The sequence below is a fragment of the Mercenaria mercenaria genome, chromosome 6, assembly GCF_021730395.1.
Source record: "Mercenaria mercenaria strain notata chromosome 6, MADL_Memer_1, whole genome shotgun sequence".
NCBI lineage: Eukaryota > Metazoa > Mollusca > Bivalvia > Venerida > Veneridae > Mercenaria > Mercenaria mercenaria.
This window is the reverse complement of record NC_069366.1, coordinates 38,470,538-38,490,539: the sequence shown is the minus strand read 5'-3', so window position 1 is coordinate 38,490,539 and position 20,002 is coordinate 38,470,538. Positions and strand designations below refer to the sequence as shown.

General features: G+C 38.2%; 1 protein-coding gene across 1 annotated transcript in view; it reads left to right on the top strand.

Moving 5' to 3' along the window:
* Window positions 1–18,170, top strand: part of LOC123549109 (acid phosphatase type 7-like) — a 57,156-nt gene extending 38,986 nt beyond the window's left edge. Inside the window, exons 8-10 of the mRNA XM_045336935.2 lie at window positions 921–1,118; window positions 8,237–8,430; window positions 16,957–18,170. Of these exons, the coding sequence (XP_045192870.2) occupies window positions 921–1,118; window positions 8,237–8,430; window positions 16,957–17,495 (931 nt within the window). The 3' untranslated portion in view covers window positions 17,496–18,170. The remainder of the gene's footprint in view (window positions 1–920; window positions 1,119–8,236; window positions 8,431–16,956) is intronic.
* The last annotated feature ends 1,832 nt before the right edge of the window (window positions 18,171–20,002 follow it).

The window sequence follows — 20,002 nt, the reverse complement described above, 5'->3', positions numbered from 1 at the left end:
AGGAAACCTTTTGGATTTTGTAATGTACAACTTATCTTCAGCTGAAGAGTTGATTGCAAAACATTTAATCATGGCCCCTGAACTTTTAGTACAGGTGGATGATACATGATATTGTGATTGCTATGTGTCATGCATTTGTCAGCTGTAATTTGACTGTTAACATGCTTCGAAGTCACAATTTTGGCAAAATCTTCATGAAACTTGGTCAGATTATTACCCTCGGTTAAGTCTTGGATGAATTCATTAGTGGTTGAACTGGCATCAAAAACTAGGTCATCAGGCCAATTAAATCGGAAACCTTGTTAATACTGTACAAGCCTGATGTTCTGCCTCACCTTCATAAACGTTTGTTGGAATGTTTGACTTCATCAAATGCAGTTCAAGTTTGAAGCTTGGCCAAAAACAAGGTCATTAGGACAAACCATAGAAAAACATTTTCTATATGATCTTCTTAAAATTTTGTCAGTTTGTTTGTTTGAAAGTAGGTCAAGTTTAAAGTTACCTGAGGTCTTTAACTAGGTTACTAGAACAGATCATAGAAATACGTTGTAAACTTTCTAGAGGCAACATTTTCTACTTGATCGTCATAAAACTTTGTCAGAATGTTTGCCTCTGGGTAATCTTGGCCAGATCAAAAATTGGATAACCTGATTTCGAAAATGAGGTCACTAGAATAAATCAGTAAAAGTGGGGTAGTTGAGATTAAAAAGTAGGCCACTAAATTAAATGAAATAAAAACCTTGTTTACACTAGAGAGCACATTTTCTACTTTATCATAAAACTTAAACATAATGTTTGCATCTATGAAGTTCTAAGTTTGAAACTGGGTGATTTGCGTACATTGCATATCTGCATGTACTAGCTGTTTTTGTCAAAAGCTTGCTATCAGTTAATTGATTTACTGTAAACCTCTGCTTCAGTTATTCATCTGAAGTATTTTTCACTGCTAATGGTCGCTACATCGAGAGCCAGAAACAGTGGATTCTGGCAGATCTAGCTGCAGCAAACAGTAACAGACACATTAGGCCCTGGATCATAGCATTTGGACACAGACCAATGTACTGTTCTAATGATGACCTTGATGATTGTACACTACAAGAATCAAAAGTCCGCCTTGGGTAAGTCTTATAACCTTTGACAATATTATGAAGCTTGACTTTTTCAATTATAGTGAGTGTTATTCTAATCATCCCTACATCGGTGTCAGCATAGGTGATGGTATCAACACCTTGTTAATCCCCCACCACTTGTGGCGGTGGTTATAGGAATGGTCTCCTTCCGTCCTTCCATAACATTTCGTGTCCGCTTTGTATATTCTAAACCCCTTGAAGGATTTTCATGAAACTTAAGTCAAATGATCATCAAGACGATGAGTAGAACCCATGAGTCAGCCATGTCGGCTCAAGGTCAAGGTCACAACTCGAGGTCAAAGGTTTGTGCCTTCCATTTTGTGTCCGCTCTGTATCTCCTAAATCCCTTTACTGATAATCATGAAACTTTGGTCAAATGATCATCTCATCAAGACGATGTGCAGAACCAATGAGTCAGCCATGTTGGCTCAAGGTCAAGGTCACAAGTAAAGGTCAATGGTTTGAATCTTCCATTTCGTGTCTACTCTGTATCTCCTAAATCCCTTGAAGGATAATCATGAAACTTTGGTCAAATGATCACCTCATCAAGACAATGTGCAGAATTCAAGAGTCAGCCATGTCAGCTCAAGGTCAAGGTCACAACGCAAGGTCAAACGTTTGAGCCTTCCATTTTGTGTCCAATCTGTATCTCCTAAACCCCTTGAAGGATAATCATGAAACTTTGGTGAAATGATCACCTCATCAAGACAATGTGCAGAACCCATTAGTCAGCCATGTTGGCTCAAGGTCAAGGTCACAACTCCGGGTCAAATGTTTGAGCCTTCCATTTTGTGTCCGCTCTGTATCTTCTAAACTATTTGAAGGAATTTCAAGAAACTTTGGTCAAATGATCACCTCATCAAGATGATGTGCAGAACTCACAAGTCAGCCGTGTCGGCTTAAGGTCAAGGTCACAACTCGGGTTCAAATGTTTGAGCCTTCCATTTTGTGTCCGCTCAGTATCTCCTAAACCCCTTGATGGATTTTCATGAAACTTGGGTCAGTTGATCACCTCATCAAGACAATGTGCAGAACTCGTGAGTCAGTCATGTTTGCTCAAGGTCAAGGTCACAACTCGAGGTCAAAGGTTTGAGCCTGCTCTGTATCTCCTAAACGCCTTGAAGGATTTTAATATGACTTGGCTGTAATATTCCCCATATCAGTTGGATTATATATGGTACAACAATGTGCAGAATTCAAAATTCACCCCAGCCAGCTTAAGGTCAAGGTCACAACTTGAATGTTTAATGGTTTCACCCAATACCATCAACCCTTTCACTATCCATAACAGTGGCGGGGGATATAGCTGTCTTTCAGGCTGCCTTGTTTTAAATTTTATGTGCATGGTTATATCACTGTAACTGTATTAGATTAGAATTAACACAAGGTTTCCCTGTAGTCAAACCTACTATAATGAGTGAGATAACTTGACAATGCTTTTTATGCCCCCGAAGGGAGGCATATAGTTTTTGAACCGTCTGTCCGTCTGTCAGTCTGTCTGCAATTTTCGTGTCCGGTCCATATCTTTGTCATCGATGGATGGATTTTCAAATAACTTGGCATGAATATGTACCACAGTAAGACGACGTGTCGCGCGCAAGACCCAGGTCCTTAGCTCAAAGGTCAAGGTCACACTTAGACATTAAAGGATAGTGCATTGATGGGCTTGTCCGGTCCATATCTTTGTCATCGATGGATGGATTTTCAAATAACTTAACATGAATGTGTACCACAATAAGACGACTTGTCGCGCGCAAGACCCAGGTCCGTAGCTCAAAGGTCAAGGTCACACTTAGACTTTAAAGTATAGTGCATTGATGGGCGTGTCCGGTCCATATCTTTGTCATCGATGGATGGATTTTCAAATAACTTGGCATGAATGTGTACCACAGTAAGACGACGTGTCGTGCGCAAGACCCAGGTCCGTAGCTCAAAGGTCAAGGTCACACTTAGACGTTAAAGGATAGTGCTTTGATGGGCGTGTCCGGTCCATATCTTTGTCATCCATGGATGGATTTTCAAATAACTTGGCATGAATGTGTACCACAGTAAGACGATGTGTCGTGCGCAAGACCCAGGTCCATAGCTCAAAGTTCAAGGTCACACTAAGACGTTAAAGGTCATTTTTCATGATAGTGCATTGATGGGCGTATCCAGTCCATATCTTTGTCATTCATGCATGGATTTTAAAATAACTACGCATGAATGTGTGACACAGTAAGATGACGTGTCGTGCGCAAGACCCAGCTCCGTAGGTCAAAGGTCCTAAACTCTAACATCGGCCATAACTATTCATTCAAAGTGCCATCGGGGCATGTGTCATCCTATGGAGACAGCTCTTGTTTTTTTAGCTCACCTGTCACATAGTGACAAGGTGAGGTTTTGTGATCACCCTTCGTCTGTCGTCCGTCGTCAGTCAGTGCGTCAGTCCATCCGTCCGTCAACAATTTCTTGTCTGCACGATAGTGGCTTCATCTTAACCAAACTTGCACACAACTTGTATCACCATAAGATCTTGGTTCCTTTTTTGAACTGGCCAGATCCCTTTATGGGTTCCAGCGTTATGGCCCCTGAAAGGGCCAAAATGAGCTATTTTGCGCTTGTCTGCACAATAGCAGCTTTATGATTTGATTTTTACCAAACTTGCACACAACTTGTATCACCATAAGATCTTGGTTTCTTTCTGGAACTGGCCAGATTCCATTATGGGTTCCAGAGTTATGGCCCCTGAAAGGCCCAAAATTAGCTATTTTGAGCTTGTCTCCACAATAGCAGCTTTATTTATGATTTGATTTTTACCGAACTTGCACACAACTTGTATTACCATAAGATCTTGGTTCCTTTCTGGAACTGGCCAGATTCCATTATGGGTTCCAGAGTTATGGCCCCTGAAAGACCCAAAATTAGCTATTTTGACCTTGTATGCACAATAGCAGCTTTATTTATGATTTGATTTTTACCAAACTTGCACACAACTTGTATCACCATAAAATCTTGGTTCCTTTATGGAACTGACATGATTCCTTTATGGGTTCCAGAGTTGTGGCCCCTGAAGGGGTCAAATTAGCTATTTTGACCTTGTCTGCACAATAGCAGTTTCATCTATGATTTGATTTTAACCAAACATGCACAAAACTTGTGTCACCATAAGACCTTGGTGCCTTTCTTGAACCGACTAGGTCCCATAATGGGTTCCAGAGTTATGGCCCCTGATAGGGCCGGAATTAGCTGTTTTGACCTTGTCTGCACAATAGCAGTTTCATTTATGATTTGAATTTAATTATACTTGCACAAAACTTGTGTCACCAAAAGATCTTGGTTCCATTCTTGAACTGGCCAGATCCCATAATGGGTTCCAGAGTTATGGCCCCTGAAACTGCCAAAATTGGCTATTTTGACCTTGTCTGCACAATAGCAGCTTCATTTATGATTTAATTTTAACCAGACATGCACACAACTTGTATCACCATAAGATCTCGATTCTTTTTATACGCCCGCAGGGACATATTATGTTATCGCCTCGGTGTCCGTCTGTCTGTCTGTGTGTTGGTTAGCTATTTCCCTTCTGCTCTGTAACTCTTGAACCCCTTGATGGATTTCAGAGAAACCTGACACAAATGTTCATTCATTGAAAGGATGTGCGGAGCGCATGTTTCAGATGGCTAAATTCAATGTCAAGGTCACACTTAGGGGTCAAAAGTCATATGACTTTGTTTTATGTGAATATTGCTCTGCATTTGCGTTGCATTGCAGTGCTCTTGTTTTTATTTGGCAGATCCTTCTTTTATTTGCTTACAATATTTTTTTTATTACTTCCCTTTTATGTTACTATAAAAAGCTTATTTAGTAACTTTTTTATTATTGGCCGTAGGGAAAAACTGAGACCACTTTTCTGTGGTACAACATGGATGGTACCTCCAATTTTTAGGTGTATTATGACATATCTATACCTTGTAAGAATTTTTTCTTTTTGTTTTTGACTAAAGCAATGGTACTCAGGTGAGCGATATAGGGCCATCATGGCCCTCTTGTTTGTTTTTTTTTTTTGCTTTTTTACAGCCAAATGTAGGCTGTTAACTTTAGTCAAAAATAGCTATATATTTCACTAAAATTGTTATACTTTACCCTAAAGAAAGTCATATCTTCCCCTTGAAATTTCTATCTAGATTTCAAATTTAGATGTTATGCCCCCAGTGATAGGGATTGAACTGTTTGTTTGTCTGTCCATTCATACAAACCAGATTGCCCACAACCCTCATTAATGACCTGATTTAGTTCATACTCACACTCGACAAGCCTTGTGGCAAGAGCTACAGACTGACCTACAAATAAATGACCTTGACCCTATATGACATTCACTTTTAACCTTAAAATCTTAAACAACATCTTTGGTCATATACCCGGGGGCATGATTTTGCGTTTTGAAAATGCAGCTCCTTGTTCCCTTTTGAAGTTCAAGGCACTATATTTTACCCTACAGAAAACCACAGGTTGTTGTGAAACTGCTTAATGGATTTTATGGAGTCCCTTATGTGACACTGGACACTTTCATTTTAGATATTTATTCAGTTCAGCTGAACTTTGTTCAGGGTGAGTTGTTAGTTTAGGTGGATGATCTGGTGTCCATCATTCTGCATTAACATCTAAGCTCACCTATGCACGGAATGCTCATGGTGAAATTCTAGGATCATTGGATGTCTGTGGTCCATCTGTCCATGGTCCCCTTTCAGATTTCTTCAAAAATAGCTCTGAAATAAACATGCTATAAAAGATAAAACTAAAAAGGAAAACAAAGTGAAAAAGGATTGCAATCAAAGTTTGATATGACTTAAATTCATTATTTGCATAAACTTGGTAAACTTATGTATTGGATTATGTATGGTACAACTGTATTTAATTTCTGTTCTTCAGGTTAATTATACCCCCACCAAACATGTTTGAGGGGGGTATATAGGAGTCAGTTTTGTCACGTCGCGTCCCGAAATCTATTATCTCAGTTAATACCAGATGGATTTGATTCAAACTTAAAATACATGTTCCACCTTATCACCCACATCATTTGACACAAGGTGCATAACTCTTGACACCAAGTTTTCATGAATTATGTCCCCTTTTACTTAGAATTTAAGGTTAATTTTGTTGTATTTTCACTATATTTCAGTTATTACTAAATGGATTTGATTCAAACTTAAAATAGATATTCCACCTCATCACCCACATTATGTGACACAAGGTGCATAACTCTGACACCAATTTTTCATGAATTATACCCCTTTTTACTTAGAATTTAAGGTTAATTTTGATGTATTTTCACTATATCTCAGTTACTACTGAATGGATTTGATTCAGACTTAAAATAGATGTTCCACCTCATCACCCACATTATGTGACACAAGGTGCATAACTCTGACACTAATTTTTCTTGAATTGTGTTCCCTTTTACCTAGAATTTAAGGTTAATTTTGATGTATTTTCACTATATCTCATTCTGATTGGCTTAGAGCCAAAGGGACGTAACCTTTTTTTTTAACTTTTGTACTGAGTTCTTCCCCTTAAATTCAAGGAATTAGTCTATTTTTAGAAATCCTATTTTTAGATTTTCAATATTTTAGGTATTTTCATAACTTTTTTATTATAAGTCCTATGTAAAAATTAAATACATTTTTCTGTGGTAACATCGGTCGGTAAGACACTTTTTATGCCCCCGAAGGGAGGCATATAGTTTTTGAACCGTCTGTCAGTCTGTCAGTCTGCCCGCAATTTTCGTGTCCGGTCCATATCTTTGTCATCGATGGATGGATTTTCAAATAACTTGGCATGAATGTGTACCACAGTAAGACGACGTGTCGCGCGCAAGTCCCAGGTCCGTAGCTCAAAGGTCAAGGTCACACTTAGACATTAAAGGATAGTGCATTGATGGGCGTGTCCGGTCCATATCTTTGTCATCGATGGATGGATTTTCAAATAACTTGGCATGAATGTGTACCACAGTAAGACGACGTGTCGCGCGCAAGACCCAGGTCCGTAGCTCAAAGGTCAAGGTCACACTTAGACATTAAAGGATAGTGCATTGATGGGCGTGTCCGGTCCATATCTTTGTCATCGATGGATGGATTTTCAAATAACTTGGCATGAATGTGTACCACAGTAAGACGACTTGTCGCGCGCAAGACCCAGGTTCGTAGCTCAAAGGTCAAGGTCACACTTAGACATTAAAGGATAGTGCATTGATGGGCGTGTCCGGTCCATATCTTTGTCATCGATAGATGGATTTTCAAATAACTTGGCATGAATGTGTACCACAGTAAGACGACGTGTCGCGCACAAGACCCAGGTCTGTAACTCAAAGGTCAAGGTCACACTTAGACTTTAAAGGATAGTGCATTGATGGTTGTGTCCGGTCCATATCTTTATCATCCATGGATGGATTTTCAAATAACTTGGCATGAATGTGTACCACAGTAAGACAACGTGTCATGCGCAAGACCCAGGTCCGTAGCTCAAAGGTCAAGGTCACACTTGGACGTTAAAGGTCATTTTTCATGATAGTGCATTGATGGGCGTGTCCGGTCCATATCTTTGTCATTCATGCATGGATTTTAAAATAACTATGCATGAGTGTGTGACACAGTAAGATGACGTGTCGCGCGCAAGACCCAGCTCCGTAGGTCAAAGGTCCTAAACTCTAACATCGGCCATAACTATTCATTCAAAGTGCCATCGGGGGCATGTGTCATCCTATGGAGAAAGCTCTTGTTTGTATTCACTTTTAGTGTATCTCTGATATTAGAGATTTAATATATTTACTAGTATCACTATACTAGTATTATACTAGTATTACTTATATGTGGAAGCCCAGGATGATGTACTCCAAAGACTAAGTATTTTTAAGATTTCTTATGGTTGCCATTCTTCTGTGACAAGACCGTATGGTGGGGGTATGAGTCACTCCTGTGACAGTTCTAGTTAAAACTGAGTGCATTGTTTTATCAGGTTTTATCAAGGGACGGCTGTATGAAGTTAGAGTTTACCATAAAAAAATTTGTATAGTAACAGCTTTTGATTTTTACTGAAATAGCAATAACTACATGTATTACTGTTTGCAGTCTAGAAGACATATTTTACAACAATGGTGTAGATGTTGTGTTGCAAGCTCATGAACATTCCTATGAGAGACTGTGGCCGGTATACAAGGGTGTGGTTCTTGCTGAGAATTATACAAACCCACAGGCCCCTGTGCAACTTATCACTGGAGCTGCTGGTAGTAAACATGGTGTGGATAAGATGAGTGCAAGAAATGGTTAGTATTCTTTCAGTGTTAAATTTGTTCTGCCCCCGAAGGTGGGCATATTGAAATCGCACTGTCCATCCATACGTGCATGTGTGCGTCCGGTAAATTCTTGTCCGGGCTGTAACTCATCCATCCATAAGGGATTTTGAAATCACTTGGCATAAGGGTTCAGCATAATGAGACGATGTGTCATGTGCAGGGCCCAGACCCCTAGCTCCAAGGTCAAGGTCACACTTGGAGGTCAAAGGTTATCATGGTCTGTTTCGTGTCTGGTCCATAACTCTACCATTCATAAAGGGATTTTGAAATTACTTGGCATGAATGTTTACCATAATGAGACAACGTGTCATTGGCAAGACCCAGACCCCTAGCTCCAAGGTCAAGGTCACACTTAAAAGTCAAAGGTTATCATGGTCTGTTTCATGTCCGGTCCGTAACTCTGCCATTCATCAAGGGATTTTGAAATTACTTGGCGTAAATGTTCATCATAATGAGACAACATGTCGTGTGCAAGATCCAGAGCCCTAGCTCTAAGGTCAAGGTCACACTTAGAGGTTAAAAGTTAACATGGTCTGTTTTGTGTCCGGTCCATATCTCTGCCATTGATGAAGGGATTTTGAAATTACTTTGCATGAATGTTATCTATAATGAGATGAGGTGCACAAGACACAGATCCTTAGCTCCAAAGTCACATTGAGAAGTCAAAGGGGTTTCTTGTCTCGTCCATAACTCTGCTATTTATCAAGGGATTTGAAAATAATTTGACACAAATGTTAACCATATTAAGAATGTATGTCACGCTTATGACCCGGACCTCTTAGGTCAAGGTCAAGGTGACGAAATGATGTTTGATTTTTTTGCACATACAACTGTAGAATTCTTGGGCACGTTTTGGGGGCATTTGTCACCAATAGTGACAGCTCTTATTCTAAAAGCATTTTTTAGTTGCAAATAGTTTCCATTTCATAATATGTTATAAGGACAAACATACACTTTCCCATATATTGATGGACGATTTTTAGCATAGGACTATTGTACTAGACACAGCATTAAGTTTGAAGTTTAATGGCATGGTCTTCAATGCCACTGCTAACATATCTTCTTATCAATTATTATCACCAAACTTCTCAAGGTAAATGGCCTTGGTAAGGGGTAGACATACTTTTATTTAGAGTTAGGTACACCAAAGGTTAAGGTCACTTAGTCAGATAGTAGTATAGTTTTGGTTTAAGTTATAGCAGTGTTTATCTGACAAACTTCTTAGTTTCAAATTTAAACATTTAAAACTTCACAAGAGGACTGGTCTTAGTGAGAGGAGATGGCATTTGGTTAAAAGACTGCAAAAGTCAAGGTCTCAGTGGATAACTTTCCCAAAACATTTTTTGTTATTAAGTGTTTCACATGATAGCAGCCCTCCCCCCCCGCCCCACTCCCAACCTCATCTGTCACAAAAAGTTGGATCCTATGATAACTTCAAAAGTAGAGAAGTACAGCATACTTTTTTCATGAAATTTGGTACATATGCTAATATGGAGCATATGCACATCTTTTTGTTTTATGGTTGCTGTTGCAACAAATAGTCTTAAAATCTGACAAAAAGTGGCAAAGTGGAATCATGTGATAACTTTAAAAGAACAAGACATTTCTTTTCCATGAAACTTGATAGATAGCAGTATGGAGATTATGCATATATTTCTGTTTTCTTGCTATGGCAACAAATAGTCCAAAATTGTGACAAAAAGTGGATTCTGCGATAAAAAGTACAAGAGATTTTTATGCAACTTGGTTCATGAATAGATGATAGTTTGGAAATTACACATGCCGTTTTATTTTATAGCAGTATATATAGTTGCTATGGCAACAAGTAAACCATATGACATATGTGGAGTAACTTAAATGTGCAAGAGATTTATTCATGAAGTTTAGTAAATAGGTAGAATACAGTGTGAAGAACATGTGTGTTTTTTGTGTGTTTTTTTTAATGTTACCTGAGCAATGCTCATGGTGAGCTTTTGTGATCACGCTGTGTCCGTCATACGTCATGCGTGCATGCATGCATCCATCCATCGGTCGTCAGCAATTGTGTTTAAAAAACATTTCGTAAACCACTAAATGATTTTGATGAAACTTGGCATGGATGTTCCTTGGATGGTCCTCTAGCAAAGTCGTTCAAACGGTTTTGCTTGGTTGCACATAGGGCCGTTGGAGCTAAAAACAGATGATCTGATTTTGAAATAATTTTACACAAATGGTCCTTATGTGACCCTCTACCAAGACTGTTCAAATTATACTGATACGTCTAAAAACATGGCCACCAGGGGGCGTGGTCACTTTTTAGCTCACCTGAGCCAAAGGCTCATGGTGAGCTTTTGTGACTGGTCAATGTCCGTCGTGTGTCCGTCAACATTTCCTAAAAAAATCTTCTTCTTGAAAACCACTGGGCAGAATTACACCAAACTTCACAGGAATGATCCTTGGGTGGCCCCCTTTCAAAATTATTCAAAGAATTGAATTCAATGCAGAACTCTGGTTGCCATGGCAACCGAAAGGAAAAACTTTAAAAATCTTCTTGTCCAAAACCACAGGGCCTAGGGCTTTGATACCTTATGTGTAGCATCATCTAGTGGTCCTCTACCAAGATTGTTCAAATTATCCCCCAAGGGTCAAATATGGCCCCACCCCGAGGGTCACATAGTTTTTATAGACTTATATAGGGAAAACTTTGAAAATCTTGTACAAAACCAGACGGCCTAGGGCTTTGATATTTGGTATGTAGCATCATCTAGTGGTCCTCTACCAAGATTGTTCAAATTATCCCCCTAGAGTCAAATATGGCCCCGCCCCGGGGGGTCACATAGTTTATATAGACTTATATAGGGAAAACTTTGAAAATCTTCTTGTACAAAACCAGACGGCCTAGGGCTTTGATATTTGGTACATAGCATCATCTAGTGGTCCTCTACCACGATTGTTCAAATATGGCCCCGCCCCGGGGGTCCCAAGTTTTACATACACTTGTATAGGAAAAAAAGTTTAAAAATTTTCTTGTCTGAAACCACAAAACTTTTGATATTATGTTTGTAGCATTGTCTTACGGTCCTCAACCAAAATTGTTCAAATTTTACCCCTGGGGGTCCCATGTTTTATATAGACTTACATACTAGGAAAAAACTTTAAAAACCTTGTCTGAAACCACACAACCTAGGCTTTTGATATTTGGTATGATGCATTGCCTAGTGGTCCTCTACCAAGATTGTTCAAATTATCCCCCTAGGGTCAAATATGGCCCCACCCCGGGGGTCACATAGTTTATATAGACTTATATAGGGAAAACTTTGAAAATCTTCTTGTACAAAATCAGACGGCCTAGGGTGTTGATATTTGGTATGTAGCATCATCTAGTGGTCCTCTACCACGATTGTTCAAATTATCCCCCTAGGGTCCAATATGGCTCCGATGCGGGGGTCCCAAGTTTTACATAGACTTGTATAGGAAAAAAAGTTTAAAAATCTTCTTGTCTGAAACCAAAAGACTTAGGCTTTTGATATTTTGTTTGTAGCATTGTCTTATGGTCCTCAAACAAAATTGTTCAAATTGTACCCCTGGGGTGAAAAGAAGCCCTGCCCTGGGGGTCCCATGTTTTATATAGACTTATATAGGAAAAAAATTTAAAAATCTTCTTGTCTGAAGCCACACAACCTAGGCTTTTGATATTTGGTATGATGCATTGGCTAGTAGTCTTCTACCAAATTGTTCAAATTTTGCCTCTGGGGTTAAAAGAGGCCCCGCCCCAGGGTCACTTAATTATTATATGAGTTATATAAGAAAAAAATACTTAAAAAATTATCTGATCCTATTCCCAAGACTGTTTAATAATAATTACCTGATGACCCTAAGTAATGATGTCACTTGACTGTGACCTTGACCTGCTGACCTACTTTCTTGTTTTTTAAGATACAGCCTTGAAATTTGGACGACATGTACAGTTTTGCACACCGATCGTAAAACTGAATTTCATTGACCATGAATGTGACCTACTGACTTTCTTAATATTTTAGTATCAGTTTGACATTTGAAACATATAGCTCATATTACTCAGGTGAGCGATCCAGGGTTATAATGACCCTCTTGTTCTTATACGTATATAGTGGAAACTTTAAAAATCTTCTTGTGTGAAACTGCTGGGCTGATTTTAGAATAATTTTACACAAATTGTCTTTGTGTGACCCTTTACCAAGATTGTTCAAATTATTTTGATTCGTCAAAAAACATGGCTGCCAGAGGGCGTGGTCACTTTTCCCTGTATGTATGTAGTGGAAACTTTAAAAATCTTCTTATGTGAAACTGCTGGCTCGATTTTAGAATAATTTTACACAAATGGTACTTGTGTGACCCTCTACCAAGATTATTCAAATTGTACTGATTCATCAAAAAACATGGACGCCAGAGGGCATGGTCACTTTTCCCTATATGTATACAGTAAACCTCACTTATAAGGAACTCGGATATAAGGAACACTCAGTTATAAGGAACAGTTTTCAATTCCCCAATCTGATTCCTTCTTTATTCAGTGTAAAAATCCTCAGTTATAGGGAACTTGGTTATAAGGAACACTCAGTTATAAGGAACTCTTTTTCCAGTCCCAAAGTACGAAATTCAATGGCAAACCCCTCGGTTATAGCGGACAGACATAGAGAATAAAAATTATTGAAAACCGGACATAAACAGGAGAATCGGCACTTTCATGCGCTTTCATGCGCTTTCATGCACATGAATAAACACAACTTATTTCATTTCTATGATCTTAAGTTTGTTAATTCACAGATACGATAAAACGAAAATATATAATATCATCAAATTACCAAATACTAGATGATAGTAGACTTATATTTACTCAAGATTATGTTCGAGAGCTACATGTATTAGGTATTTCATGTTAACAATAGTAAAAGAAAATCAGTCACGGTCATACTATCCTAAATAAATGTGTTAATTACACGTGATTAACAATGGCAAACAGTTCCGTTTACCAAATTTCCAATTATAAAAATTAAGCAGGTGCTAAAATGGACAATAGCAAAAGTATAAGTATAATTTACACTTTAATCCGTATGTATGGCGCCGTTGTCTAGTCGTAATACACTGTATGTTATAAACATCCCACTTTTAGATTTTAATGGGTAGTCTTATTAAACATTTTTGTAATAAAAAATTAACTTTTGTTTTATATTAGTATTGATGTCTATTCACATAACATGCAGTCAAGCAAGGTAAGGGGAGTAACTGCAACATATCTGATAGTCATCATGTAGCGCTCTCTAAAATGAAGATAGAAATTACCGACAAAAATAAACATAAATTACGGTCATTCTTACCGACGAACATTTTGGCTTGTTTTGGGTCTAACGCCGCGTTTCAACACTAGTTCAGTCATAATCATGCAGGCAGTTTACTTTTCCATCTCTCCAGGAAAGGACTGTACTAGAAACGCAACTTTCTCACATAAAGATTCAAGGTCGGCCCAGGATGTGAACACATAGCCCTTAACAAACGTCCGTCAAATAGTGTTTGCTATACAAATTGTGTTTGTTATACAAACCTCAGTTACAAGGAACTAGTTCGCTATATGGATATAATGAACCTCAGTTATAAGGAACAATTTTTAGAGGTCCCAAGCTGTTCCTTATAAGCGAGGTTTACTGTATATAAGTGGAAATTAAAAAAATCTTCTTCTTTGAAACTTCTGGCCCGATTTTAGAATAATTTTACACAAATGGTTCTTGTGTGACCTTCTACTAAGATTATTCAAATTATACGGATTTGTCAAAAAACATGGTCGCTGGAGGGCGTGGTCAGTTTTCACTACATGTATATAGTGAAAACTTTAAAAATCTTCTTAATATGTGAATCTGCTGTCCAGATTTTAGAATAATTTTACACAAATCGTTCTTGTGTGACCCTCTGCCAAGATTGTTCAAAATTTTTCTGATTCATAAAAAACATGGCCACCAGAGGGCATGGTCACTTTTCATCAACAATTTCTCCTCCAAAACCACAAAATGGATTTTGATGAAACTTTACACAAATGATTTCTGGGTAGCCCTCTTTCAAAGTTGTTCAAATGGTTATGGTTCATTGAACATCATTGAACATATGGGTCTTTTTGGTTAAAAATAGGTTTTCAGCTATCAGACTTAAAAAGTCCTTTTCTCTAGAGCTTAGATATTTGGCACGTGATACAAGGGTTTGACTCTCTACCATTCTTGTCCAAATTATTACCCTAAGGTAAAAAAAAATGGCCACGCACCTGTGTCTTACATGTACATACTGTAGGCTTTTACCTTAGAAACTTTGAACATCAATAATAGCTAGAGCTTTGATACACTTGAAACACGTTATAACACTACTCGATATACCGCGATATTCGTTATAACGCGGTAGGCTCTTGGCTCCGGAATTTTCGGGGGTAAAAAAAAAAAAAAAACAGTCCGCGGATGTTATTTAATTTGATCATAACCAGTGTTAAAACTACATGTACCTGTGTACATTAACACCTTTGCCATGACAACTGTGACAAAAATCAATAATTGTCTGCTAGCTTACTTGTTTGCGTATCGCCTTTGTTAAAGTTTGAATGCATGTAGACATGTGACAATTAGGCAATCAGTATCGTGTCAAAATTAGATTGTTTGCATAAGCGTGTAACATTGGTCGGTCAACTATCAAACCGTTTAAGTTTGCGCCAATTAAGCGGATGACGTGAACATTTGAGTGAATAAGAATCAAAGGACAGGCCCAGTTTTGTAATAAAATGCAGCCGTTTACTCAGTTCGTCGGAATTAACGAAGATTCGACGCACGAAAGCCATATTGAGATTGTTCTCCCTTTTTAACATCGTATATTAACGACGGTGATTTAATAATTTTCTATCTTATTTATCAATTTTCTTCATATATTCAAAATTAAATTTTTTAGGACTGTCCGTGTTTTTTATGCCCCCGAAGGGAGGCATATTAGTTTTCAACTGTCCGTTCGTTAGTTAGTTAGTTCGTTCGTCACAACGTTAACTTTTTGCATGAAGGCACTTTACTTGCGAACCACTGCACCCAGGACCTTCAAACTTCACATGCTGATAGTACTTATTGAGTATACCACCCCTGCTGACTTTGGGGTTACCAGGTCAAAGGTCAAGGTCACAGGGGCCAACGTTAACTTTTTGCATGAAGGCACTTTACTCGCGAACCATTGCACCCAGGACCTTCAAACTTCACATGCTGATAGTACTTATTGAGTACACCACCCCTAATGACTTTGGGGTCACCAGGTCAAAGGTCAAGGTCACAGGGGCCAACGTTAACTTTTTGCATGAAGGCACTTTACCTGCGAACCACTGCACCCAGGACCTTCAAACTTCACTTGCTGATAGTACTTATTGAGTACACCACCCCTACTGACTTTGGGGTCACCAGGTCAAAGGCCAAGGTGCTGCGGGGGCATTTGTCACCATTAGTGACAGCTCTTGTTCTCTTTTAGTTACATAAACCCACAGTGCAATTGCATTGCATAATATTATGCAATTCTCACGACCGCGCACTCCTCACACAGCGTTATATATATGTTTACTTCCGGGATACACAATTCCAAAAGAATCACGACAAAATGAGAAGATGACACAGCGTTATAATTCTTTTAATGTATTTTTCTGTAGCATTTAAGGTAAATAAATGTCCCTTTTATTCGATTCTTATTTCTTATTAACATAGAACAGCGTCCAAAATACGTCTAATACATTACCGGTGGGTGGAGTATTGTATATACCGCTTATACGATCAATCCGCGTTATAAATTTAACCCTGCTAGATCCGCGGGTCTCGAACCTTGGACCCCAGTGTATTTGACATGTAATTTCTACCGTAATTGTTCAAATTAGTGCCCTAGGTTCAAAAATGTGTATGATATAGGCTAACATAGAAGAAACCTAACTTTGTACTTATACAACACACTTGAAACCTTGTAGTCAGGTGAGCGCTTTAGGATCAATGACCCTCTTGTTTCCATTTTTCTGTCTGTCCTTTTGTCAGTCACAAATGGTGGATAAAAGATTTTTTTTTATTTAACCTTGGACATAGATCAAAAGCAGTACGCAGACCATTTTATTTTGTTCATTTATCCAGTTTAGAAACTTTAACTTGCCCATTTAATTGGATATTCATGGAACCAGAATGTTATGACTTGAGGTGCTCTTTTCTTCCGGGAAATCTACACTTATAATCTCAGAACTTGACAATACAGTAGTGACGTCACTTTGACAATCATTTAGATTTGACTTAAGTGCTTTTTGTAATCCACTATTTTCAGTACTCATATTTTAATATACATTTTCAAAATTGCGAGAGCCCTACCTTCAACAACTCTTGTTAATTATGGGATGGACCAGTGTCAGACTTCATAGGACCTGACAGTACTTTACAGAAATGCATATAATTACATGCTATTTTTCTTGTCAAATTCTGCTTTAGCTTGTACTATTTTCAGAGAGCTGGTCTGCATTCAGAATGGACGACAACTCTTTCAACAGTTATGGGAGACTAAAGGTAGACAACTCAACACACTTGTATTGGGAGCAGGTGGCAGTGTTTGGAGGAGAGGTGCTAGATTCAATCTGGGTCATTCAAGAACATCATGGCCCTTTCTCCCATACTGCACTTCCAGATGACAAAAAGAATAAAATTGATGAACAGAAGGAAAAAGATACAATAGTGATAAATAGTATGCCTAAGCCTGAGACAACTGGGGACACACTGACTACAAAGGTTACACAAGCTATCAAAGGTGCTGATACCAAACTTATTGTAGGAGTCTCATTTGGAGTATTTGTGATAGTATTCCTCATTGTTGTGTGCATTGTAAAACAATGTACAAAGAAAAGAACAAAGTCGTATCGAAGATGGGAGACTCTGGATTATGGAAAGAAGTTTTATACAAATCTGAAAAGTGATGAAAAAGATGCTGATGATTTCGAAGTAGATGTGACTGATGGAACTACAAAACTGATTGATAGTTCAAAAGAGTGAAATTAGAATTCATGAAAGAAAGATAGTAACACAAATTATTAATGATCTGAAAATAGGCCATTATAGAATCTCACAAGGTAATATGTTAGCAGCTCTATTAACTTGTGTTTGAGTTGCAGATATATTACCCTGTAACATTGACCTTTGCTTTCCAGGTCTGTTACTGTTCTGTTACATTCCATATTCCAGCATACTTCATTGTTGTATTCCAGTTTACTGTAGCATTCCATAGTCATTATTGTATGAAATTTACTCAGAATTATCATGGTAAGGTTTAATTTGGTAAGCTTTAAACTATCAGCATGCATAATTGAGAAACATTCCCATTAAAATTAGAATTAATACATGTATGTATTTTAGGGTTAATAAATAAATTTGAACAAATTTTCAAAAGAAAACATTGTATGGAAAACTGTTGATATACTATTTGTTCCACCTTTAACATGTTTTGGAAGAGGGCAATATGGAGAAGATGCTGGCTATTAAATTCTGTTTAGGTTGTGCAGTTGCTATGGCAACCAGAATCATTAGCTCATACTCACTTTGAAGTCTTCCCCTTCAAAAAAGCTTCACCTGTGAAACTATTTATTCCACCAGACTTGGTCTGTAGCTCCCTGGCTTGAGGTGTTCAAAAGTTTGTCAAGTCATTCTGCGTCAGTGCATTTACAAGGAGTCACTGGTCACTTCTTACAATTAAAGCACACTGCAGATCTTCATTAGATCTTCATTAGCTTGGTCTGTAGCATCCTTGGATGGACCTGTTTCAAGTTGGTATTCAGTTGGTTCTGCTTGACTGCCCATATGGGTTGCCAGAACGTAAAAGTGGAAATATGCTTAAATGACATCCATTCATGAACTGTTAAAATGATCTTCACCAAATCTGGTCAGAAGCATATTCAAAATGTTAAGATGACATGGCTTTCTTGTTACAACTGCCCAAGGTTACTTCCATTGCTTGGCAATAGTCTTGTTAAATTATTATATTTTGTGATTGATATGGGTTTGAAAATTCGCTTCTGTTGTAGAATTCCCTGTGTGAGAAATCCATCCAGCTGGCTTGTGAAAAGTCGGTTTTACCAAGGTGCCCATGGTACCTGAGGTCTTCCCCCACCATCAAAAGGTGGAAAAGTCACCATATGACATAAATTACATGTATGTCAGTAAGACTCTAAACCTAACAAAAACACATACCAGACCAAAAAAAAACAACTGATGTCTCCACTCAATCTATCACAAACTTTTGTCCACTCTGATAGGATTTTCAGACAACTTGGCTTAAAAGTTTACAGTATTGAGACGAAGTGCAGAAATGACTACAATGTCTCTCTTGTGCAGTGAGATTTAATGTCAGATAGCTGTGTTTGTTGTTTACTGTATATCTGTCTAATCCCATGAAGGATTTTTGATTTTAAGACATTGACACTAAAACATACTGATATAAGACTAAACGCAGATTATGAAGTTTTTAGCTGTTTTGGTTTAAGTCTGTGCAATGTCTCTTTAACACCTTAAAGGAACTTCAGTAAATCTGCATATGTAGAACACAATTTTCAGTCAAGATCATATAGCAAGATACAAGGTTAAGAGCCACTGTTTTCTGTCTTACTTCATTTCTTTTTAACCCCTTTAAAGTATTGCACAGATGTTTGACATAATGAGACTGTGATCAGAAAATAACTTTCACCCATGTGATTTCGAGGGTTAGTCAGAGGTATAGGCTGAGGGGCAGAAACCATTTTTAGTCTCAAGGTCACTCTAACTTGACCTTTGACCTACTGATTTTTAGAATGATAGATGTCATCTACTGACCACAGACAATCATCCTATGAAGTTTAATGATTCTTTACTTAAGGAGTGGAAGTCATTTTTAGACTCTAGGTCACTGTCAGCTTTGACCTACTGACCCCTAAAAGAATAGGGGTCATATACTGACCACAGGCAATCATTCTATAAAGTTTGACATTTGTGAGACCAGCATTCTAGTTATTGATTGGAAACCAAATGGTTTACTGACAAGACAAACTTACTGACCAATCAACAATGAACAAAACGATGTACCCACTCTTCTTTGAAGGAATAGGGGGCATAGTAATTAATAGCGCAAAATGGAGAACATAATATGAGCCGTGCCATGAGAAAACCAACATAGTGGGTTTGCGACCAGCATGGATCCAGACCAGCCTGCGCATCCGCGCAGTCTGGTCAGGATCCATGCTGTTCGCTTTCAAAGCCTATTGCAATTAGAGAAACCATTAGCGAACAGCATGGATCCTGACCAGACTGCGCATATGCGCAGGCTGGTCTGGATCCATGCTGGTCGCAAAGCCATTATGTTGGTTTTCCCACGGCATGGCTCATATAATAAAATATTCAACAAGACATGTTGTTCAAGGTCAGGGTCATACATTGATATCTAATGTTGACTGGACCAAAAAAAAAAGATTATTCCTTGTGTTTAAGCAATGACAAAGTTTCGGGAAGATGTATTTTTTTGCTTGAAAACAACT